Source organism: Dasypus novemcinctus, chromosome 8 (genome assembly GCF_030445035.2).
Source record: "Dasypus novemcinctus isolate mDasNov1 chromosome 8, mDasNov1.1.hap2, whole genome shotgun sequence".
In the NCBI taxonomy this organism is placed as follows: domain Eukaryota; kingdom Metazoa; phylum Chordata; class Mammalia; order Cingulata; family Dasypodidae; genus Dasypus; species Dasypus novemcinctus.
This window is the reverse complement of record NC_080680.1, coordinates 24,313,800-24,333,096: the sequence shown is the minus strand read 5'-3', so window position 1 is coordinate 24,333,096 and position 19,297 is coordinate 24,313,800. Positions and strand designations below refer to the sequence as shown.

Sequence of the window (19,297 nt, the reverse complement as noted above, 5' to 3'; positions counted from 1 at the left end):
CTGGGGAGGGGCGGAGAAGGGGAGAGAAATAAATTTTTAAAAAACTTAAAAAAAAAAAACCAGAACAGTAAGTCCATAAAAAACCAACAAACTAAATTAGCAGTGCAAACTAGTAGCCTTTGGAAGGTGAAGATGGGGGGTGAAGATGGACTTCGTAAGTCCATATCCCATTATTTGAACAATCTGGCAGCTCTCTCTTGAAAACCCCACTTACAAGGCTTGTTTTTATTTGACCTGATTCAGAGCTCACCTGCCTGAGGTGGTGATAGCAGTTGAGGAAAATATGAAACCAACAAAAAAACCTAGAAAGAAAAGCAGGGTAATTGAGATGTCCATAAGGGGTCTAACAATCTAGAAGGTCACAGACATGTCCAGAGCTGGGCAATGCCAAGGAAAGACCTGAGAATGCTGTAAGCTCTCACATCTGGCTGACCTTGAGCCTCCAAAGGAGCAGGAGGTGAAGGTTCAGACAGAGTTGCAAACTGAGCTCTCTGACAAAGACTAGGAAACATACTGGTTTCAGGAATTCAAGGAAATCTCTGTATAACAATTAGCCAATCACTCAGCTAGTCAAGTAGAGACTTCAGTGGTCAAACATGAGAAGGAATATGATATAGTTAGTTCAGGAAGGTCACTGAACAATCAAATAGCAGCACTAACAACAATAAACAGAAACAACAGACCCTGGAAAGGGGGGGTTGTTTTAAAATGTCCAGTTGTCAACCAAAGATTATGAGACATGCAAGGAAACAAAGAATGGCCCATATGCAGGGGGGAAAAAAAAGTAGCCAATAGAAACTGTCTTTGTGAAAGCCTAGCTATTATACTAGACAAAGACTTTAAATCAGCTATTTAAAATATTTTCAAAGAATTAAAGGAAACGGTATCTAAAGAACTAAAGGAAAGTATGAGACTGATGTCTCAAATAAATAAAGAGATTGATATTAGAAAAAAGAAATAGAAATTCTGACATTTAAAAGTACAAAAACTGAAATGAAAAATTCACGAGAAGAACTCAACAGCAGATTTGCGCTTACAGAAGAATCAGTGAACTTGAACAATAGGCCAATTGAAATTATGTAGCCTAAGGCACAGAAAGAAAAAAAATGAAGAATAATAGTGCCTCAGAGACTGGCAGGACACCAAGTGCCTCAGAGACTAGTGGGACGCCATAAAGTATACTATAATATACATAATGGGATTCCCAGAAGGAGAAGAGAGAAAGGAGCAAAAGAGTCTCTTCGTGTCAATAAGAAAAAGTCAAACTTCAGTAGAGAAAATGAATAAGACTTAAAGGTATTTCATAAATAGACACTGAATGGACAGCAAACACATAAAAAGTTGCTTAAGCTCTTTAATAACCAGGAAAATGAAAATTAAAACCTCAATGATATACTACTATATACTCGGCAGAATGGCTGAAATTTAAAAGACAGATAAATATTGGTGATCATATGAAGTGACAGGAACTCACAATCTGCTAATGGCAGTATAAATTGGAAAAACTATTTAGGAAACCAGTTTGGCACTATTACTAAAGGTGAAAATATATATGTATACCCAATGGCCTCGCAATTCCACTCCTCAGTATAACCCCAGAATAAATTAGCTACACAAGCACCAGGAAGCATGCACAAAGAAGAAGCCCTAAATTTGACAATGCAAATATAAAATAGATACATTTTGAATATTTATGCAATGGAATACTATACATCAATGAAATTGAATGATTTCTACTTACATCCAAGAACATGGCTGAATCTTGGAAATATAAAGTTGAACAAAAGAATTTGTGCAACCTAGTTCCTTATAAATCTTTAAAATGAGCAAAGAATTCATATTAGATCTTTATATTTATAGGAAGTTCAAAAAATAGGCAAAAGTGGCACTTGGGGATTCATACCTATGTTGTAAAGTATTAAGAAAAGCAAGGAGGAAATTGCCATAAAGTTAGCATAGTGGTTCCTTGGGGTGGGGTGGGGCAGAAGATGGTTGTGACTGAGAACGTTCAGGGTTGGAGTCCTGGGGGAAGGGCAGTATCCTATTTTTTAACCTGGGTAGCAGTTACGTAAGCGTTTGCATTATAGTAAATTGAATACTTGTCTTTATGTGTGTTTTTTTTTTTCATATTTCACAATGAAAATGTTTTTAGGTTTTTTAGTGAAAAAGCAACCCCTCCCCCAACCTCTACCTTGCCTCCCCTGAGCACCTCTCTTACCCCGTTCTGCTCTCTTACTCCCTTCTCCTCTCTGTCCTCATTTTCTCCAGTCTCTTAAATATCATTCACAGCACAAACTGCTCCTCCCAGTCCAACCCAGGGTCACTAATAACTTCCTAGTTGGCAAATCCAACTATCCTGTGGTCCTCTTCCTGTCCACTTCTTTGCAGTCTTTCCTTTTAACCTTGTAGCTTCTCCAGCCCCTTTCCTCTCCTGGTTCTGCTTCTCTTTTTCTAACTGCAGCCCTCTGGCTTCTGCACTTCTCCAGGCCTCCAACCCTGGTGTTTCCCAGGTTTCCCATCACAGTGATCCTCTCCAGGCCCTTGGCTTGTCTCTATATTAACAGCCCTCAAATTTATGACCCTCTTCTACGTTCCAAGTGCGGCGATGGTATAAGCTTCCCACTTCAGCTCCACCTTTATCTAGATGTTTGGAATCACCTTACTTTCAACTAAGAGGCCTCAAATTAAACTCGTTCTCTTCCTCACTCTAGCCTAATCCTAGATTCCCATCTAGGTTAAGGGAAATCATTCAAGCCAATACCCCAAACTAGAAATGCTGATTCCACAATCTCCTTAACCTACCTCAGCACCAAAAGCTACCATTATTATGTTCTTGCTGTGTGCCAGGCACTATCCCCCAATATATTAGCTTTTTTAATTCTCCCAACAGCCTGAGGTCAGTACTATTGTTGGCCTCTCTTGCAGAGGAGAACACTAAAGCATTAAGTCACCCAGACAGCCTATAGCCTCAGAGCCCTTGGTCTTACAGTCCACCCTGAGGTCCCACCAATTCTACCGCAGAGGCACCTCCACCACTAGCCTAGTTCCGGCTATTATTCTAACCTCCCAACTGGGGGCCACAACTACACACAAATCTCTCCATTTTAGTCCACCTTCAATCCTAGTGATCCTACAACCTAAGAATAGTCCTTTGATAGTCACTCTACATTTTGATTCCTTCTCAAATGCCCCTTTGTACACACAAGATCTGGGTCAATATGCCTCCCCTTCCTTCATTCCCTTGTGTCTGTGCCCAGAGTTCTCTTTGCCTGCAATGCTCAGTTTAACCCCATTCTCTGCTCTGACTTGGAAATCCCTGACCATTCTTTAAGCCCTAGCTGAAGTCCCCTCTCCTCCTGCCATGTCTTCACAGACTTCCCAGTTGGCCCAACTCCACCTACACATTTATTTGTAATGTATTTGGTATAAACATCCATCATTATGGGTTTTTTTTTCCCCACATCACAACATACTCTAATAGCTTGTTTGTTTCTGCCTGCTCTGCTCCTAGAGGTTAAAAATAGGTTGTTATTTCTTCTTGATTTGTTATCAGTTCCTAGCGGTGCCCAAACCTATGAAAAAGTTAATGATTCTGTTGCTTAAACACACATCTCTGGAAATGCATGAATTGGAAGAAATCAATCGGTGACCCCTCTTTAGTATTGGGGTGTGGTGCTCTGCTTGGTTTGAGACACGCTACTCAGTGCCTGAGGCCTGGGGATACTGTGTTTTGATTAGGAGCATGTGAGGGGATCCCCAAAAGAGCTGCCATTGGGAGGTGTGTGCCCTGCTCACCTCCCTTGAACAGCCAGTGGCTGGTGACATGGGCCTTTCTCCACTGCACCCCTTTTTTTTGCTCTTCTACTCTTTTTGGGTATTTATCCAGTTCCATTTCTTTCATTCCTTGAATAATAATAGAGCCATTATGTACCTTCCCCTCATTTAATCCTTGTAACCCAGGAGATGGGTACCACTGAATACTGTACAGACAGCTAAAAGCCACTCGTGAATGGGAAATTCCCCTTACTTTCCTCATTCCTTTTTCTCTAGTACCTGACAGTTTTGTTTTGTCATTTGATTTCCCCGAAGCCCAAGAGGTTGCTGACACCAGCTCATGCAGCCTCTGTGTCTCCTCCCAAGTTCCCATAGTAAGTGTCGGGAAAGCCAGCACACTTGGGAACAGCCCTTAAAATCCCTCTCCCAGACCCAGTCAGCATAGCCTGTGGTATTTTCCCAGTGAAAGGCGTCCTTCAGGTCTGTGGCACCCAGTCCTGGGCTGAGCAGCATTAATCACTCGGGGAATTTTGGTTGATGATGACATAGGACTCGTTTCCATGACCCAGCAGCTCTGGGCAGGCTCCAGGGCCAGCCCCAGAGGCCCTCAAATCTGGAACTGGGACAAGGAACCCCAGAGAGCTGACTCCATCTAGCATCTGGATTCTTAACTTTCCCCCCTATTCTTTGCCTCTCACTAGTTCTCTGGAAAGGTGCCTGCAGGTAAGTGCTGTGCCCCTGCAGTGAGCCCCAAACAACAAAAAGAGGTCAGGAGCAAAACAGGTCCAATTCGAAGAGACTAATCAGGTTTATCAACCCAAGAGGAGTCCAAGAAAGAAAAATAGGCTTAAGGCATACCATTAAAAATCCTATTGTGTCCCAATAGTCCTACTGCCTTAGTTGAGCAAGTTGCCAAGAGCGTAAGTAGAGAGCATTGTTTCCATTTACTTAGTCTTAAAAGAAAAATAAGATGAAACTCTGGCTCACCTGGAAAGCAGCATTGCTATGGCCCTCAGTTACAGATGCTACAGCACTCCTCAGCTCCTTGAGCTCGTGGTTACTGGCTAGAGCCATGCTTGCTCAGAATTCTTTTCAGATGTCAGTTCTGGAGGTCTCCTGTACCTGTGACAAAGAACACAGCCTCTGCTGATGTCAGATTGCCAACTGCTGTTGAAAGGAATGAGGAAGGAGAAGCTTCCGTCTGGAAGTTTCAACAATAGGCGACTGAATGATTTGGGCAGATACCTGGGTTGGGGCAGGGCAGATGGGGCGGGTGAGCAGGGTGGAAGCTTCTGGTCAACAATGGTGTGCTTCGGTTAGATCCACCCACCTCGTTAATCTTTCTCATTGGTCTCATTTTCGCTCTCCATTTTCATTCATGGAGAGAATACAGAAAAGGAAACTTTTTCTATAGTCCTCAGTGACAAAGTATATTTCCTCTGGGTGGCTAGGTATGGTGGGGCTGGCAGAGGTAACTGCTATCAAAAATCCACTTACTATGTGCCAGGTACACACCAGATACTGCACATGTGGTGGTCTTGGTTTACCTTCAGAAAAGCCTTTTATTACACATTTGGGAAAACTGCATTGAAGGAAAGTTAAGGAATTTACTCTCGGAGTTCATATAGCTATTAATAATAGGGAGAAGCTGAAGTCAAATTTAGGTCTAACACACCCACTAGGAGAACTATAATTAAAAATACAGATAATAACCAGTATTGGTGAGGATGTGGAGAAACCAGAATCCTCATACACAGTTGGTAAGAATGTGAAATGGTGTGGCCTCCATAGAAAACAGGTTGGTGGTTCCTTAAAAGGTTAAACATAAAAATAGCACTTGACCCAGCAATCCCACTTCTAAATGTATACTCCAAAGAACTGAATACAGGTACTCAAACAACTGCCTATACACCAATATTCATAGCGTTATTCACAGTAGCCCAAAGATGGAAACAACCCAAATGTCCATGAACTGATGGATGAGCAAAATGTGATACATCCATACAGTAGATATTACTAATATTATTTTAGTAATCAAAAGTAACTTAAGTACTGGTCATGCTACAACACGGATGAACCTTGAAAACATTATGTTACAGGAAGGAAGATGAACACAAAAGAGTATGAATGGAATGATTCCATTTATATGAAATGTCCAGAATAAATCCATAGAGGCAAAGAGTTGATTAGTGATTTTCCTGGGGATGGGGGAAGAGAATGAGTGACTATTAATGACTATGGAACTTCTTTTTTAGACAACGAAAATTAATATTCACAACAATGTGAATATTAAAAATCACTGAATAGTACACTATGAAAGGGTGAATTTTATGGTGTGTAAATTATACCTCAAGCTTTTTTTTCTAAGTTTAGTTTAGATCTGGTTGATTCCAAAGCCTTTACCTACCTTATCTACACATTGGGCTGCTTTTAAAATCCAGCTCACAGAAATGAAGACATGTAACAGATAAATGAGAGGTGATTGAGTGTCCTCTTACTAAAAAGACTGATTCCATTATGAAATTATTAGTGTAGGAATCTTTCATAATAGGAAATTTCCTATCTGTTGATAAATGAAAAACTTGAATAAAAAACTGAACATTGCTCAGAGTAAACGAAAGACTAGAAGAAAACACCAAACATTACTAGTGGTTATTTCTGGGCTGCGGTTTTTATGGGTGCTAGTTTATTTTCTCTTTTATACGTCTCTAAATTTTCTATAGAGAGTATGATTTACTTTTATTGCCTTGATATAAACTGTATACATATGGTGATTAAGAACCCACTGGAACTATTCTGCCTAGGCCCAAATGTTGGTTCTACCACTTACTACTGGTGTCAGCAAAGTATACCTCATAGGCCAAATCCAGCCCACTGCCTGCTTTTATATGGCCCATGAGTTAAGAATGGTTTTTACATTTTTAAACAGTTGACTGAGTTCTGGCAAGATGGCATTGGCTTAGCTGGTGCTGGAGTTGGTAGGTGTACGTTTATGAGACTTGAATCTTTGAGCTGTCTATGTGCCAATTGGGCCTTGAGCATCAGTGGAGTTGCAGCACCTCTCTCCAGTTCACTGGACTCACCAAGGGCAACTAACAAGGAGGTGATGATGGACAACCACCATAGCAAGGAACTGAGAGCCTACCACTCAAGAGAGTCCCATCCATTGGTTGTATGGGACTGAACTTCCCTTCTCAGTTAGAGGTGGAGTAGGCATCACCATTCCAGAATCCTCAAGATTGGGGAATGAACTATGGACTAGAATGGACTTACTATAGACTTATAGCAATGGAACTTATATCATTGTTGTGGAGGCAGTGGCCACTGGAGGTTCTCAGAGCAGGGAGAGGGAAACAGGTGTAATACGGGGGCATTGTCAGGACTTGGGTATTGTCCTGAATGACACTGCAATGACAGATACAAGCTATTATATATCTGCCATAACCTATGGATTGTGTGGTAGAGAGTGTAAATTATAGTGTAAACTATAATCCATGCTTAGTTGCAATGCTCCAAAATGTGTTCATCAATTGCAATGAATGTACCACACTAATGAAGGATGTTATTAATGTGGGTATATGTGGGCCATGTGGGGAGTGGGGCATATGGGAACCCCCTATATTATTTATGTAAAATTTATGTAATCTGAATATCTTTTAAAAAATACATTTTTAGATAAGTTGAAAAAAATTAAAAGAATGTTTCATGACACATGGAAGTTATATGAAATTCAAATTTCAATGTCTATCAGTGAAGGTCTTATTGGAACAGCCACACCCATTCATTGACGTATCATCTATGGCTGTTTTTGTGCTACAGTGGCAGAGTTGAGTAATTGTGAGAGATGGTATGTATAGCTCAACGTCTAACATATTCACAAAAAGTATGCTGGTCCCTGGTTTGCTAGATACATGAATTTAAGCGACCAAGTTACTTTATTTTCTGTTCCTCAGATTCTTCATCTGCAGAGAGAGGATAATAGTACCCATTTTATAGCATTATTGAGTATTTTTGAAAAACACTTAGAAGAGTGCCTGCCATGTAGTAAGTTTGCTATAAGATAATGCTTGTCTTAAAAAAAAAAGTGCAGTGATTTCTAAATGGTGATTTACATGCATTTTAAGTACATACTTTCTAAGTAAGGCCAGGTACACCCATGGTTGAGCATGTGATATGTGATGCATACGAAGGAAAGCATCACCATCTCTGCTTGACCATGGCTAAAGACAGCCCCTCCTCAAATTCCCACCATATTGGCACTGTGGGAAAAACTCACTCTGATCTCCATTGACTTTGTGTTCCTGGACCCCTAGTCCAAATCCTCATCACTTACCAACACCATCCAAGCTTCCTTTGTGCTATAGCTGTTCAGTAATTCTTACTGATGAACAGACATAGGGATTTTCATTAATTCTTCCCCATTACTGCACAATGTTATAATAAGTAGTCACCATGCTAGCAAAGGAAAAAAAATCTGATGGGAAGTAATTATGAGAGATGCAGATAAATGGAAAGCAGATAGCATGGGGAATTTACATGTAAAATGGTTGGAGGAAGAAACCAGTTGCTGCAATCAGATGCAATCTTTATGGACTCAAAACCAATTAAGTTTAAGGGAATGGAGGATTCTTATTCTATGGAGGAAAAGAAATCTTCAATCTGCCATTTATGGGTATAATGGCAGAAACTTAACTCCAGTGTCTGACCTCCTTGCGAAGACTGGTATATGAACCTTTTTAAAATGCAACAACCTGATGTGTTTTCTTTCCCTTGGTGGTGGACAAAGACAGGTTTGGGACTCTGTACAGACTGGATTAAAAGACAGTGAACCATGGAGCTGCTGTAGCTCCAAATGGGCTGCTTCCCATGTATGAGGTATCCCGGGTCCAATCCCTGGTACTTCCTAGAAAAAGACAGTGACCTGAACCCTGAAATCCCCTTTTATTTGCTTGGCTTCTTGAACCCCAGAGAAACCCTAGCCAAGATGATTTGAAGCCAGCATCCATAGACACCTCCTGTGAAGGAGAGCTTCAGGTTGACAAAGGGGATGAAGCCACAACTATGCTGCCACGTATTCCTGGATCCACACTGCCATTGACTGTGTTCACGGGGAACAAATGACCTTATCAGAAAGACTGTGTGCTTGTCATTAATCACAACAATGCTGAACCCTTGCTGGAAACTCAGTAACAGCGTTCATGTCAAGAAAACAAGAGCTGAGGGGAGCAGTAAAATCCAGGTCCAAATGGAACAGCAGTCCACTTGTTCCTCACAGCTACCACAGCTGCCACTGCCTCCACCACCTATGGCCTTCAAAGCTCCATGGAAGCCCCCAGCTGGACCCGAAACTTCTCCCTTGAAAGAAAACCCCTCACCTGAACCTCAGCTGGATGACACCAAAAGAGAGCTGAGGGCAGAAGTAGACATATTGAACAGAAGAGCAGTTGCAGTGGGAGCAGCTCCTCAGACTCGGAGAGCTCCTTGGGCAGCAATGATGACAGCTCTAGCAGCGAAGGTGAGGACAAAGCCCAAGCCTCTCCACAGCCTTTGTGCCAGCAGTGCCACCACAGCAGGCTCCCGACACCAATGGAGCCAGTCGGCTGCCAGGAAGCAACTAGCTTATGAATACCCTCCAACCCTGTTGAGAGTTCTCCCCAGTGTGATTTCTCTTGAGGTTGGAAGGAAATGACTTGCAGTTGAGTGAGGCAGACAGTAAAAGTGATGGCTAGAGCCGGATCTTTCAAAATCAACTTTTTGGTGCACAAATATGCTGCAAGACAGGGCTGCTTTAGCATGGAGTCCATCGCCAAGAGAAAAATGTGGTGGATCAGGGGCTGGAGTAGGAGTTTGAGGCTCTGGAGCTCTCTGATAGTCAAATCTTTAACTTAGAGATGATGGGTGATTTTCTCCTGTGTTTTTTGAACAATCTCTTGTGTCAAAGTATAAGTGGATCTATAGAAGACCTAACAGAATTATAGTCCTATCTATACTTATTCTCTGTTAGTGGGGATATAGAATGGTGCAGTCACCGTGGAAAACTGGCGGTTTCTCAGGAAGTGAAATATAGATCTGCCATATGATCTGGCAATCCCATTCCTAGGTGTATACTCAAAAGAACTGAAAGCAGGGACACGAGCAGACATTTGTACACTGATGTTCTTATCAGCATTATTCGCAATCGCCACAAGATGGAAACAACCCAGGAGTCCATCAACAGATGAATGGACAAACAAAATGTGCCATGTGCATATAATGAAATATTATTCAGACAAAAGAAGAAATGAAGTAGTGATGCATGGCAACATGAATAAACCTTGAGAATATTATGTTGAGTGAAAGAAGCCAGGCAACAAAAAGCCCACATTATTGTGTGATCTCACTAATATTAACTAAATATAATGAACAAAGTCTTGGAGTTAATAGCTAGAAGACTGGTCACCAGATGATAGAACGAGGATAAAGAATGGGGAGCAGAGGCCTAATTTGTACAGAATTTGTAATCAGGTTGTAAAAGTTTGGAATGGGATAGAGGGGATGATAGCACATTAGAGTGAATGTAATTAGCAATACCAATATGGGGCTATGGTTGTGGTGGAAAGGCAAAGTTTAGAGCTGTCACTAGAAGGGAAACTAAAGGATGAAACAAGTGACTGTATAACATAGTGAACCCTGAGGCAAATGATGAGTGTGGTTAGTAGTACAATTTCATTCTTCCATGAATCAGATGTACATTAACATTATAAGATGTTAATAATAGGGAGGTAGTTGGGCAAAAATACACCTAAAGCAACTATGGACTATAGTGGATAGCAATATATTAATATTTTTTTCATCAATTAAAAAAAAAGAATTATCCTAAGTGACAGACACTAGAAACCAGGCACAAAGTAGTACATATTGTTTAACTCCATTTATATAAATTGTAAATGAAAAGAAATTTATAGAGATGGGATTAGATTAGCAGATACGTATGGCAGGGGAAGGATGGAGGGATTGAGAGGTGACTACTAAGGAGTAGAAGGGTTTCCTTTTTGGAGGAATGAAAATGCTCTAACATTGATTGCAATGATGAATGCACAACTCTGTGATATACCAAAAGCCACTATATACACTTCAGAAGGATTGTATGGTACGTGAATATGGTTCAAAAATATTGCTTTAAAAAAAAAGAACTAAAGTCCTGTCTGGTTAACACTGTTGATGCAAAACAAACAAATGTGCACTGGTCTAGGTTACTCGAAGGCCGTATCTTCACCAAGCTAGTGATGCAGTTTTAACAGGCCCACTGGATGGAACGTGGGAGAGTGTGGGCTATGATGTGGACCATTGACCATGAGGTGCAGTGATGCCCAGAGATGTACTTATCAAATGCAATGGATGTGTCATGATGATGGGAGAGAGTGTTGCTGGGGGGGGGGGGGGGGGGGGGAGTGGTGGGGTGGGGATGGTGGGGTTGAATGGGACCTCATATTTTTTGAATGTAATATTTTTACAAAATGAATAAAATTAAAAACAAAACAAAACAAAACAAAACAAAACCAAAACCTCAGTTCGGCCAAACCGTCTATATGAGTTAAATGAAACAGTCTTTGAAGGTGAGAAGAGGAAGGAAAAACCCCAAATTACAGCCCAGAAGAATGTTAAAACCACCTTAAATTATTGATACAAAGTGGTAAGGAAGTTGTGTCTGAGCCAGCCTGACACCCTGCCCTTCAAGGCAGAGTCCTAGACTCAGCAAGGCCTTTCAATCTCAGACTCACATTGTTCTTCAGTTCTAGAAGAGAATTTAGGAAACTCTTAGTAATAAGCTGGAAGGTTAAATGGATTTATCTTCCATATCTCTTGGTAAAGAAAATCCTATAGGCCCAATTGGAGATACCGTGCTAAGCAATATCTAAGTAAATTTCTATTCCCTGAAAATGCCCAGTTTGTCCAGAAAGCAGGATTAAAACCAATCAATCAGCAGCTGCTAAATCCCTATTTGTACACCAGCTAACTTCCTCATTGCTAAGAATTGCTTGCACCAACCATGTTAGGAAATACAGTCTGTATTAACCAATGAAAATTTCCTCCCAGTGTATTCCCTTGTTCTGACTATAAAAGCCCAATGCTCTCCTGAGTGATGGAGTTGGACTCACATGCAACCTTTCTACACATGCTTCTTCTGTCACTTTTACTGAATCTGTGGTTGGCACTGGGGTTGGTGTATGCTCAGGAGACTTGAATCTCTGGACTGGCCATGTGCCAGCTGGGTCCTGAGCCTCAGCAGAGTTGTAACACCTACTCTCCAGTTCGTTGGACTTACCCAGGTCAGCTGACGGGGAGGTGAGAATGGTCAACCACCATGAGGGAACCGAGAATGTCTACATCTACAAGCTGGAGAATTGCATCCATCAGCCATGTGGGATTTAAGCCCCTTCTTTATTTAGAAGTGGAGTGGACATCACCATTCCAAGGTCCACAGGATAGAGGAATATAATATGGATTGGAGTGGACTTGCTGGTATTCTACTATAGAACTGTTGTGACTCTAGCAATGGAAGAAATTGTATCATTGATATGGAGACAGTGGACATGGGTGTTGCTGAAGGCAGGGAGAGGGAGGAAGAGGTGTGATATGGGGCATTTTTGGGACTTGGAGTTGTCCTGAATGATATTGTAGGACACATGCCAGGACATTGTATACCCTGCCATAATCCACTGGATAGACTGGGGGCGAGTATGAACTACAATGTAAACTATGGTCCATGCGGTGTTGCAGTGCTCCAGGGTGCATTCACCAAATGCAATGAATGTGCCTTACTGATGAAAGGGAATGTTGGTGTGGGTGGAGCGGGTATCTGGAAACCTCTTATGTTTTTTAATGTAAAGTTTTATGTCATCTATCTTTAAAGAGAAAAAAAGCTTAAAAAAAAGCCTAATGCTCTTTTTGTTCAGCAGTATTCCTCTCTACCTCATGGTGATTGTAATCTCCCCAGGTCATGAATTGATTCAATAAAAGTCTGAGATATTAAAAAAAACAGAATGCTCAAGGACCAGCTGGATGAGACCCTAGTGACCTGCTAGTTCAACTCCTTTACAAGCAAAGAAAGTGATGTGCACGGCTCCTTTGTGGCAGGCCTCCTGCTTCCAGCCCAGGCTCCACCCACTGCTTTCTCCTTCGAATCTCATTTGTGGGAGCCACAGATTCTCATACATGGGACTTGGTTTGTACCTTGGAATTTTTACTGGGTTCCAAAGATAAAAGTGCTTCCTGCTCAACTTTAGATCCAGACAGTCCCTAAATACATGAGGCTGGGTGAGCGGATTAAGCCAGCAGCCACCGTGCTGCCATGCGTGACCCGATTACAGTGGGGCTTTACTTTCATTTAGATCCATTTAAGTGTTCTTCATTCATTGGTGGGGAGTGGAAAAGAGGCATCGTGGAGAAATCTCTCTGAACAACTGAACCAGGAATAAGTTTCCAAAAAACCAGAATCTAGATAGGAATGCCGAGCATGAAATGAGCATATTATTTTCATAAGGTGTTTTGGTCCATGTTTTCGTACCACTGTTTGAGCCTGATTTCCACGTTGAGCTGTATTTTCCTATGCAACTAGAAGAAAGGGACAAGACTGCCTTCTGCACATCCCAACATGGTTGTGCAGTTTTCCCAGCGCGTCTGTTGCTGCAGGAAACTGGTGACTAGTAAATGTTCCATACTGAGTGAAATGTGTGATACATCATCCCATAATGAGTATGGAGTAGCCCATTTCTGTCATTTGAATAACAGTCCTGAGACATTTCCATCTTCTTTGGCTCAATAGGCATGAAGACATTAAAAATCATTTTCTGGGAAGTGGACTTGGCCCAGTGGTTAGGGCGTCCATTTACCACATGGGAGGTCTGCGGTTCAAACCCCAGGCCTCCATGACCCATGTGGAGCTGGCCCACGCGCAGTGCTGATGTGTGTAATGAGTGCCCTGCCATGCAGGGGTGTCCCCCATGTAGGGGAGCCCCATGTGCAAGGAGTGCGCCCCGTAAGGAGAGCCGCCCAGCACGAAAGAAAGTGCAGCCTGCCCAAGAATGCTGCCACACAAACAGAGAGCTGACACAACAAGATGACACACAAAAAAAAGAAACACAGATTCCCGTGCTGCTGACAACAACAGAAGCGGACAAAGAAGAACACGCAGCGAATAGACACAGAGAACAGACAACCAGGGCAGAGGGTGGGGGGCGAGGGGTGGGGGGCGAGAAATAAATAAATAAATCTTTAAACAAATAAAAAATAAATAAAAATTATTTTCCCTCCCCTGGTCCCTCCACACAGCAGGCCCCTCCCTGCCCAGCTAGTGGAGGAAAACATTCTGGACCTAGAAAGGAAATAGGTGATCCACGGTGAGGGGTTTGGTTAGAGTTGGGCTGTACCAAGTCAACTCTGTTTCAACCACAGGGACCCCCTGGTGAGCAGGGATGTGGGCAGGATGGGGGGACCCATTGCCCGGCAGCATTCTTACGCTCATGCCATTCTACCCAAGCGAGCGTAGGCCATGGGTACACCCCGTGCCCAGTGCTGGACTCTTACAATTGATTTCTAACTCCTCGGTGATGACAATGGCTCAGGAAGGTGAAGGTCATGACTGGGAGACCTGAAGTGTTACTGGACGTGGGAACTGTTTCACTGCTCTTCACTTGCTCAAGCTGGGGCAGGTTCCAGGAACTTGAACGTGAACCAGAAACATTTATTTAAGACTTTAATTTTTAATTTTTTTCTTTCTTCTCCCAAAGTCTTGATTTATATAAACAAAACTGTGGATTTTGGCATACCTAGTCAGGATGTTTTTTGTATAGGAAGTGCCTCTGTGTGGCACTGGGCTTGTGGTCAAGCTCTGCCAGCTTCAGACCCCCTCTTTTCATCCGTCCTACTTGACTGGAGAGTTCATCTCTACACGACTTTGGTTTTGGTCTCTGCACAAATCCTTTAGCGCCACCCTTCATCCCCATCCCCTCCAGCTTTACCCACCAGTGGAAGGAATCGTTTCTTCTTGGAAATCGAGAATTTGGCCTCACAGACTACCTCTGAGGAGTCCCCCGGGGCCAGCCGACTTGGATGTCTTCTCTTCCTGCCTCCCGGCCTTCTTTCAGTCATCTTTCTCCGCCCGGAGAGCCCTCCCCTCTCCCCCTCCAAACTCCACAAGTGCTATCTTCAGGGGCTCTTCCTCTGGGCTCTCAACCCATATGGAATGCCCTGTGTATGTACTGACCTCCCTCTTGCTTGAACTCTGGTTGGTGGGACCTCACTCTCACCTCTACTCCTTCGGGTGTCCACAGGAACAGACATTCAGATGCTTAAGGTCCGGTATCGGGAAGAGATGAATGCTAATCAGTGGAGTCCAGAGGTTAGGCTCAGACAGAAAAAACATCCCAGGCACTTAAGAGACAGCTGGAAACCATCCATGCCGATAATCACGGGTTTAAGTCTAACTCAATTGTTGCTCTGTACAATGTCTACCGTACTGTGGGTTATTTAGGTGAGGTGTGAAGATTTAAGTCCAAATGTCTGAGGGGCCATGGCAAGCCACAGTAAAGATGTGATTTGGGAAAATGTTATACAGATAAACTAGAGGTTTGAGATAATACCACTCATTAACTAAATATTTTATTTCTGTAACAATCTGCATTTTTTTTTTCTTCCTACATGTGGTGTTAATATCTATGTGCTTTGTGGTGGGAAAACTTGAAAATTCCAAAGTCCTTACTTTCATATTTGAGAGGCTGTTCCAGTAGGATGCCTGTATATTTGTGTGATGTATTTATTGTATTATTTTGAAAGAGAAATAGTCTGTTATGTGGATGTATATTAGGTACAGCCAGACTGACGGTTTCTATTTGGTGAGGAAAGGTAGGATTTTTGTAACTCAGGCCTTAACGAGTGGGATGAAAGACAAGACCTATTGAAGCGTTATGAAATGCGTGTTTTTGTTGCTCCTGTTGATTCTGCCTTGGGTTTGTTGTTTTGTTCCTTAGAGATTTTAAATTCTTATGTCTCAAAGTTTATTTTGGTTTATTATGAAATACTCATGCGTGTTTATATTTATGTGAAATATTTGCTATGCAAAGTTTTTTTTCTTTAAAAAAGATCACTATATTTAAATAAAAAATGAAGGTCAGCAATAAAAAAAAAAAAAAAAAAAAAAAAAGGACAGTGACCTGCCCTTCCATTTTTTAACTACACTAGCTAAAAGGAAAATTCGAAACCTAATTAGAATAAATTGCACAGGGAGCCATGATACCAAAATGCAAAATACGCTAATCATATCCAGAGAATTTTTAGCATAAAATGGGAAGTGTGGTGCTTGTTTTAGCAGCACGTATGCTAAAATTAAAAAGATAGAGATTAGATGGCCCTTGCACAAGGATGGCACACACAAATTCGTGAAATGCCCCATATTTTTTAGGAAACAGAAAAAGGTATGTATAAAGCCAATAGTTAAGGGTTTTTAGAGTTAATGAAAATTCAGACTCTATGATTACAATACCAGAATAAATTGGATTTATGGGGCTATAATTTAAAATATTACCTTGGTAGAAGCTATGACTCATTTTGCCCAATTTGGAAATAGAAATTGTGATCAGAAAATGAGGTGAAAGTTCTCTTTGACTTTACAAGACTACATTGTAAATCATTTTCCAGTTGTATAGAATCATTAAGTAGAAGGAATAGCTTGTGTCATTGCTCAAACTCACTTCTATCTTTGACAGCATGCGTAATAACCAAATCACCCACGCTTGTTAGTCAAATGATTCCTATCTCTTATTCCATTCCTTAAGAGATGCCTTATAAAGCCTGAGAACCCAGATACCATAATGCACAAGCTTATTAAATAAAAATAAACCCAAAAGCCTTCCATATTTTTTTACAGTATGAAGGTTAAAAATTTTTTAAAAATTCATCATAGTATATTGTTTCTCTTCCCTTACATATGTAGTTCTCTTGTGAGAAGAGGTGGAGGTTGTTTGGCTATCTGTATCACTGTAGTAAGAATTCTTGGAAGGATGCTCTTGTCATCAAAAGACCATGTTCCGTTAGGTACTTCTATCCTTTCCATTGAGTCTTCACAGCAAGTCTACAAATGGGGTATTAATAGCCCCATTTCACAGATGACATGCTTGAGGCTCAGGGAAGTCAAGAGAGTTTTCCAAGAACACAACTAAGTGACAAAACCGTAATTTGAAGCCGTTCCTCTGAAACCTAGTCCTGCCAATAGCCATGTTTGGGAAAGAAATGCCCAGGGAAAGCACAACTGAGTCAGTATCCAATGGTGCTCATTCTATTAGTGGGGAGAGTTGGAATCTAAAACAAATCACAAGCAAGGCAAGTGCAAAAAAAGTTGTTAAAATGAAAAACTGATGAGATGTCAGGAAAGCAGAGTTTAACCAATCTGTACAATTTGTGCTTAGTTGAGGTGACTCTTAAGAAGGTGCAGACATTGGCATGCCCCAGTGATTCCACTGGGAATGAATGCTTAGCACCACCAGGTACAGGTGGGTACTTGTCTTAGTGTCTGCTTTCTCCCCAGCGTTTGGTAAACAGGAAGAAAACTAAAATCACTACATACCCATCTGTCCCAGGAAACCTGTGTGAGCTCCACAATGAGTTGTTAGGAGCACATGTTTTCACAGGTGGCTCTTCCCAAGAACTGGGCCTAGAGTGCAGTAAGCAAAGAGGCTAAGATGCAAAGTTCAAGGAGACAGTCACTCACAGCATTGTGCAAGTGCAGGATCAGCACCTGCGAGTGACCACTTCCTTAAATTTTTTTACTCTGGAAGCCTGTCTAACTCTTCTTACTCCTGGTCCTGCTAAGAAAAAGTCTTCGTATGTGTTTCAGATGAGTATAACACAGCAGTGAAGAGCATGGGCTCTGGGCTCAGTCCAGCTTCCACTCCAGGCTTTCTCTCTTACTGACTAGCTGGAACCTAGAGGAAGTTACTTTCCTGTTCCTCTCTAAATGCCTGTGCTTGTCTGCAAAATGAGGTTGTGTTTGTACCTATCTTTCGGGCCTGCTGTGAGGATTAAATGAGGCAATTCAGCTAAAATGTCCAGTACAATGTAATGCTCATTACATTCCAGATTCCATGGAAGCCAAACCACAGCTTCGTTTTTAGGAAAGTCCTTGAAAGGCCAGGGTTGAATCCCTGGGGCTAAATGTTTGGAAGGTGAATGTGTTACCATTGCACCTAGTCAGGCAAGGCTAAAGGAGTGAAGAATAAACATCAATTTTGGCCTGGGTTATGGTAATGGCAACCTAATGCCTGTGGATTAATAAAGATTTTCCAGGAAGCCCATTGTGGAGTCTGTGAAGATATGATTTCCAGAGATGAAGATCCTCCCTTTTACTAGTATTACTTTCTGTCTGCAGTGTTCAGAGAAAACCATTTAACTGAGTGGACAGCAGAGACCAGGGTTTCATACTGGACTGGGTTTGTGTAGAAAATTTCCCCAACTTTTACCTATAGCAGGAGTTAGTGTTAGCTGCAGTCCTTTGGTGGATCTTGTGTAACTCAAAGGTCCATGAACCAGGGGAGCGAGTGTTGCTCAGTGGCTGAGTGCCTGCTACCCATGTACGAGGTCTTGGGTTCAATCCCCAGTACCTCCTAAAATAAATAAATAAATAAAGCAAAGGTCCATGAACCAGCCCATGGCTTGAATACGTTAGGTTTTGTTTCCTAACAACACAAAGTTGGTCATTCTGTGGTGGGAAACGCTCTGTCCCTTTTGGGATGAGAAAATAGGACATAGTTCATGAGAGATGGGTGAATAGTTTTTTTGTTTGTTTTTTTTAAACATCTTCAGGACCTTTTATTAGGCAAAAACTTCTTAGATTTTACACCGAAAGCATGAGCAAATAAAAGAAATAAATTGGATTTTGTCAAGGGTGAGTAGTTTTTAATAATCAGCTAAATAAGGCTGCTATTAGAAAAAGTCTTGCAATCATTGGAAAAAAGAACACTCAAAAATTTGTTTTCTTTACCATTTTGCAACCGTAATGACAAGAATGAAGAAGGGATCCAAAAATTAGTGGCTGAAAATTCAATGTGGACAAGAAAACCTGCATAGCCTGTAAATGTCGCTCTCTCCACAAATTATATAGTAGTTTTAAAGAAAGAAATAATAGGAACTTTATGTTGGGGAAACTTGGAAGATACCACCTTAACCAAATGACAACCAAAAATGAGACAAAGTGACTTCAGTGTGCATCCTGATATGAAGCACTGAGAACACAACATCACTTCTGTGGTATTCCTGCCAAAAATGAATCTAATCTTAGAGATATTAGACCCAAGTGAGGGATATCCTTCAAAACAACCATCCTGCACTCTTCCAAAGTATCAAGGTCATGAAAGACAAAGAAGGTAGAGGAAATTTCTGATTGAAGGATACTAAAGACAAATGACAAATAAATACAAGCATCATCTTGGATTGGATCCTGGACCAAAGGAAATGTTTCTTATTAAGAATAGTATAGGGACAATTAACAAAA

At 41.5% G+C, this 19,297-nt stretch overlaps 1 protein-coding gene, 1 non-coding gene and 1 pseudogene across 2 annotated transcripts in view; 2 read left to right on the top strand and 1 right to left on the bottom strand.

The window, feature by feature from the left end:
* Positions 1-4,999, bottom strand: part of SLC28A3 (solute carrier family 28 member 3) — a 61,124-nt gene extending 56,125 nt beyond the window's left edge. The window contains exon 1 of the mRNA XM_004449452.4: positions 4,762-4,999. Coding sequence (XP_004449509.2) covers positions 4,762-4,848 — 87 coding nt within the window. The 5' untranslated portion in view covers positions 4,849-4,999. The remainder of the gene's footprint in view (positions 1-4,761) is intronic.
* A 3,641-nt stretch (positions 5,000-8,640) lies between these two features.
* On the top strand, positions 8,641-9,419 carry LOC101427339 (ELL-associated factor 1 pseudogene; annotated as a pseudogene).
* Positions 9,420-16,107: 6,688 nt separating this feature from the next.
* Positions 16,108-16,210, top strand: LOC111760241 (U6 spliceosomal RNA). The gene has a single exon (XR_002793995.2). It is a non-coding gene; the product is annotated as a U6 spliceosomal RNA (small nuclear RNA).
* Positions 16,211-19,297: the final 3,087 nt, after the last annotated feature.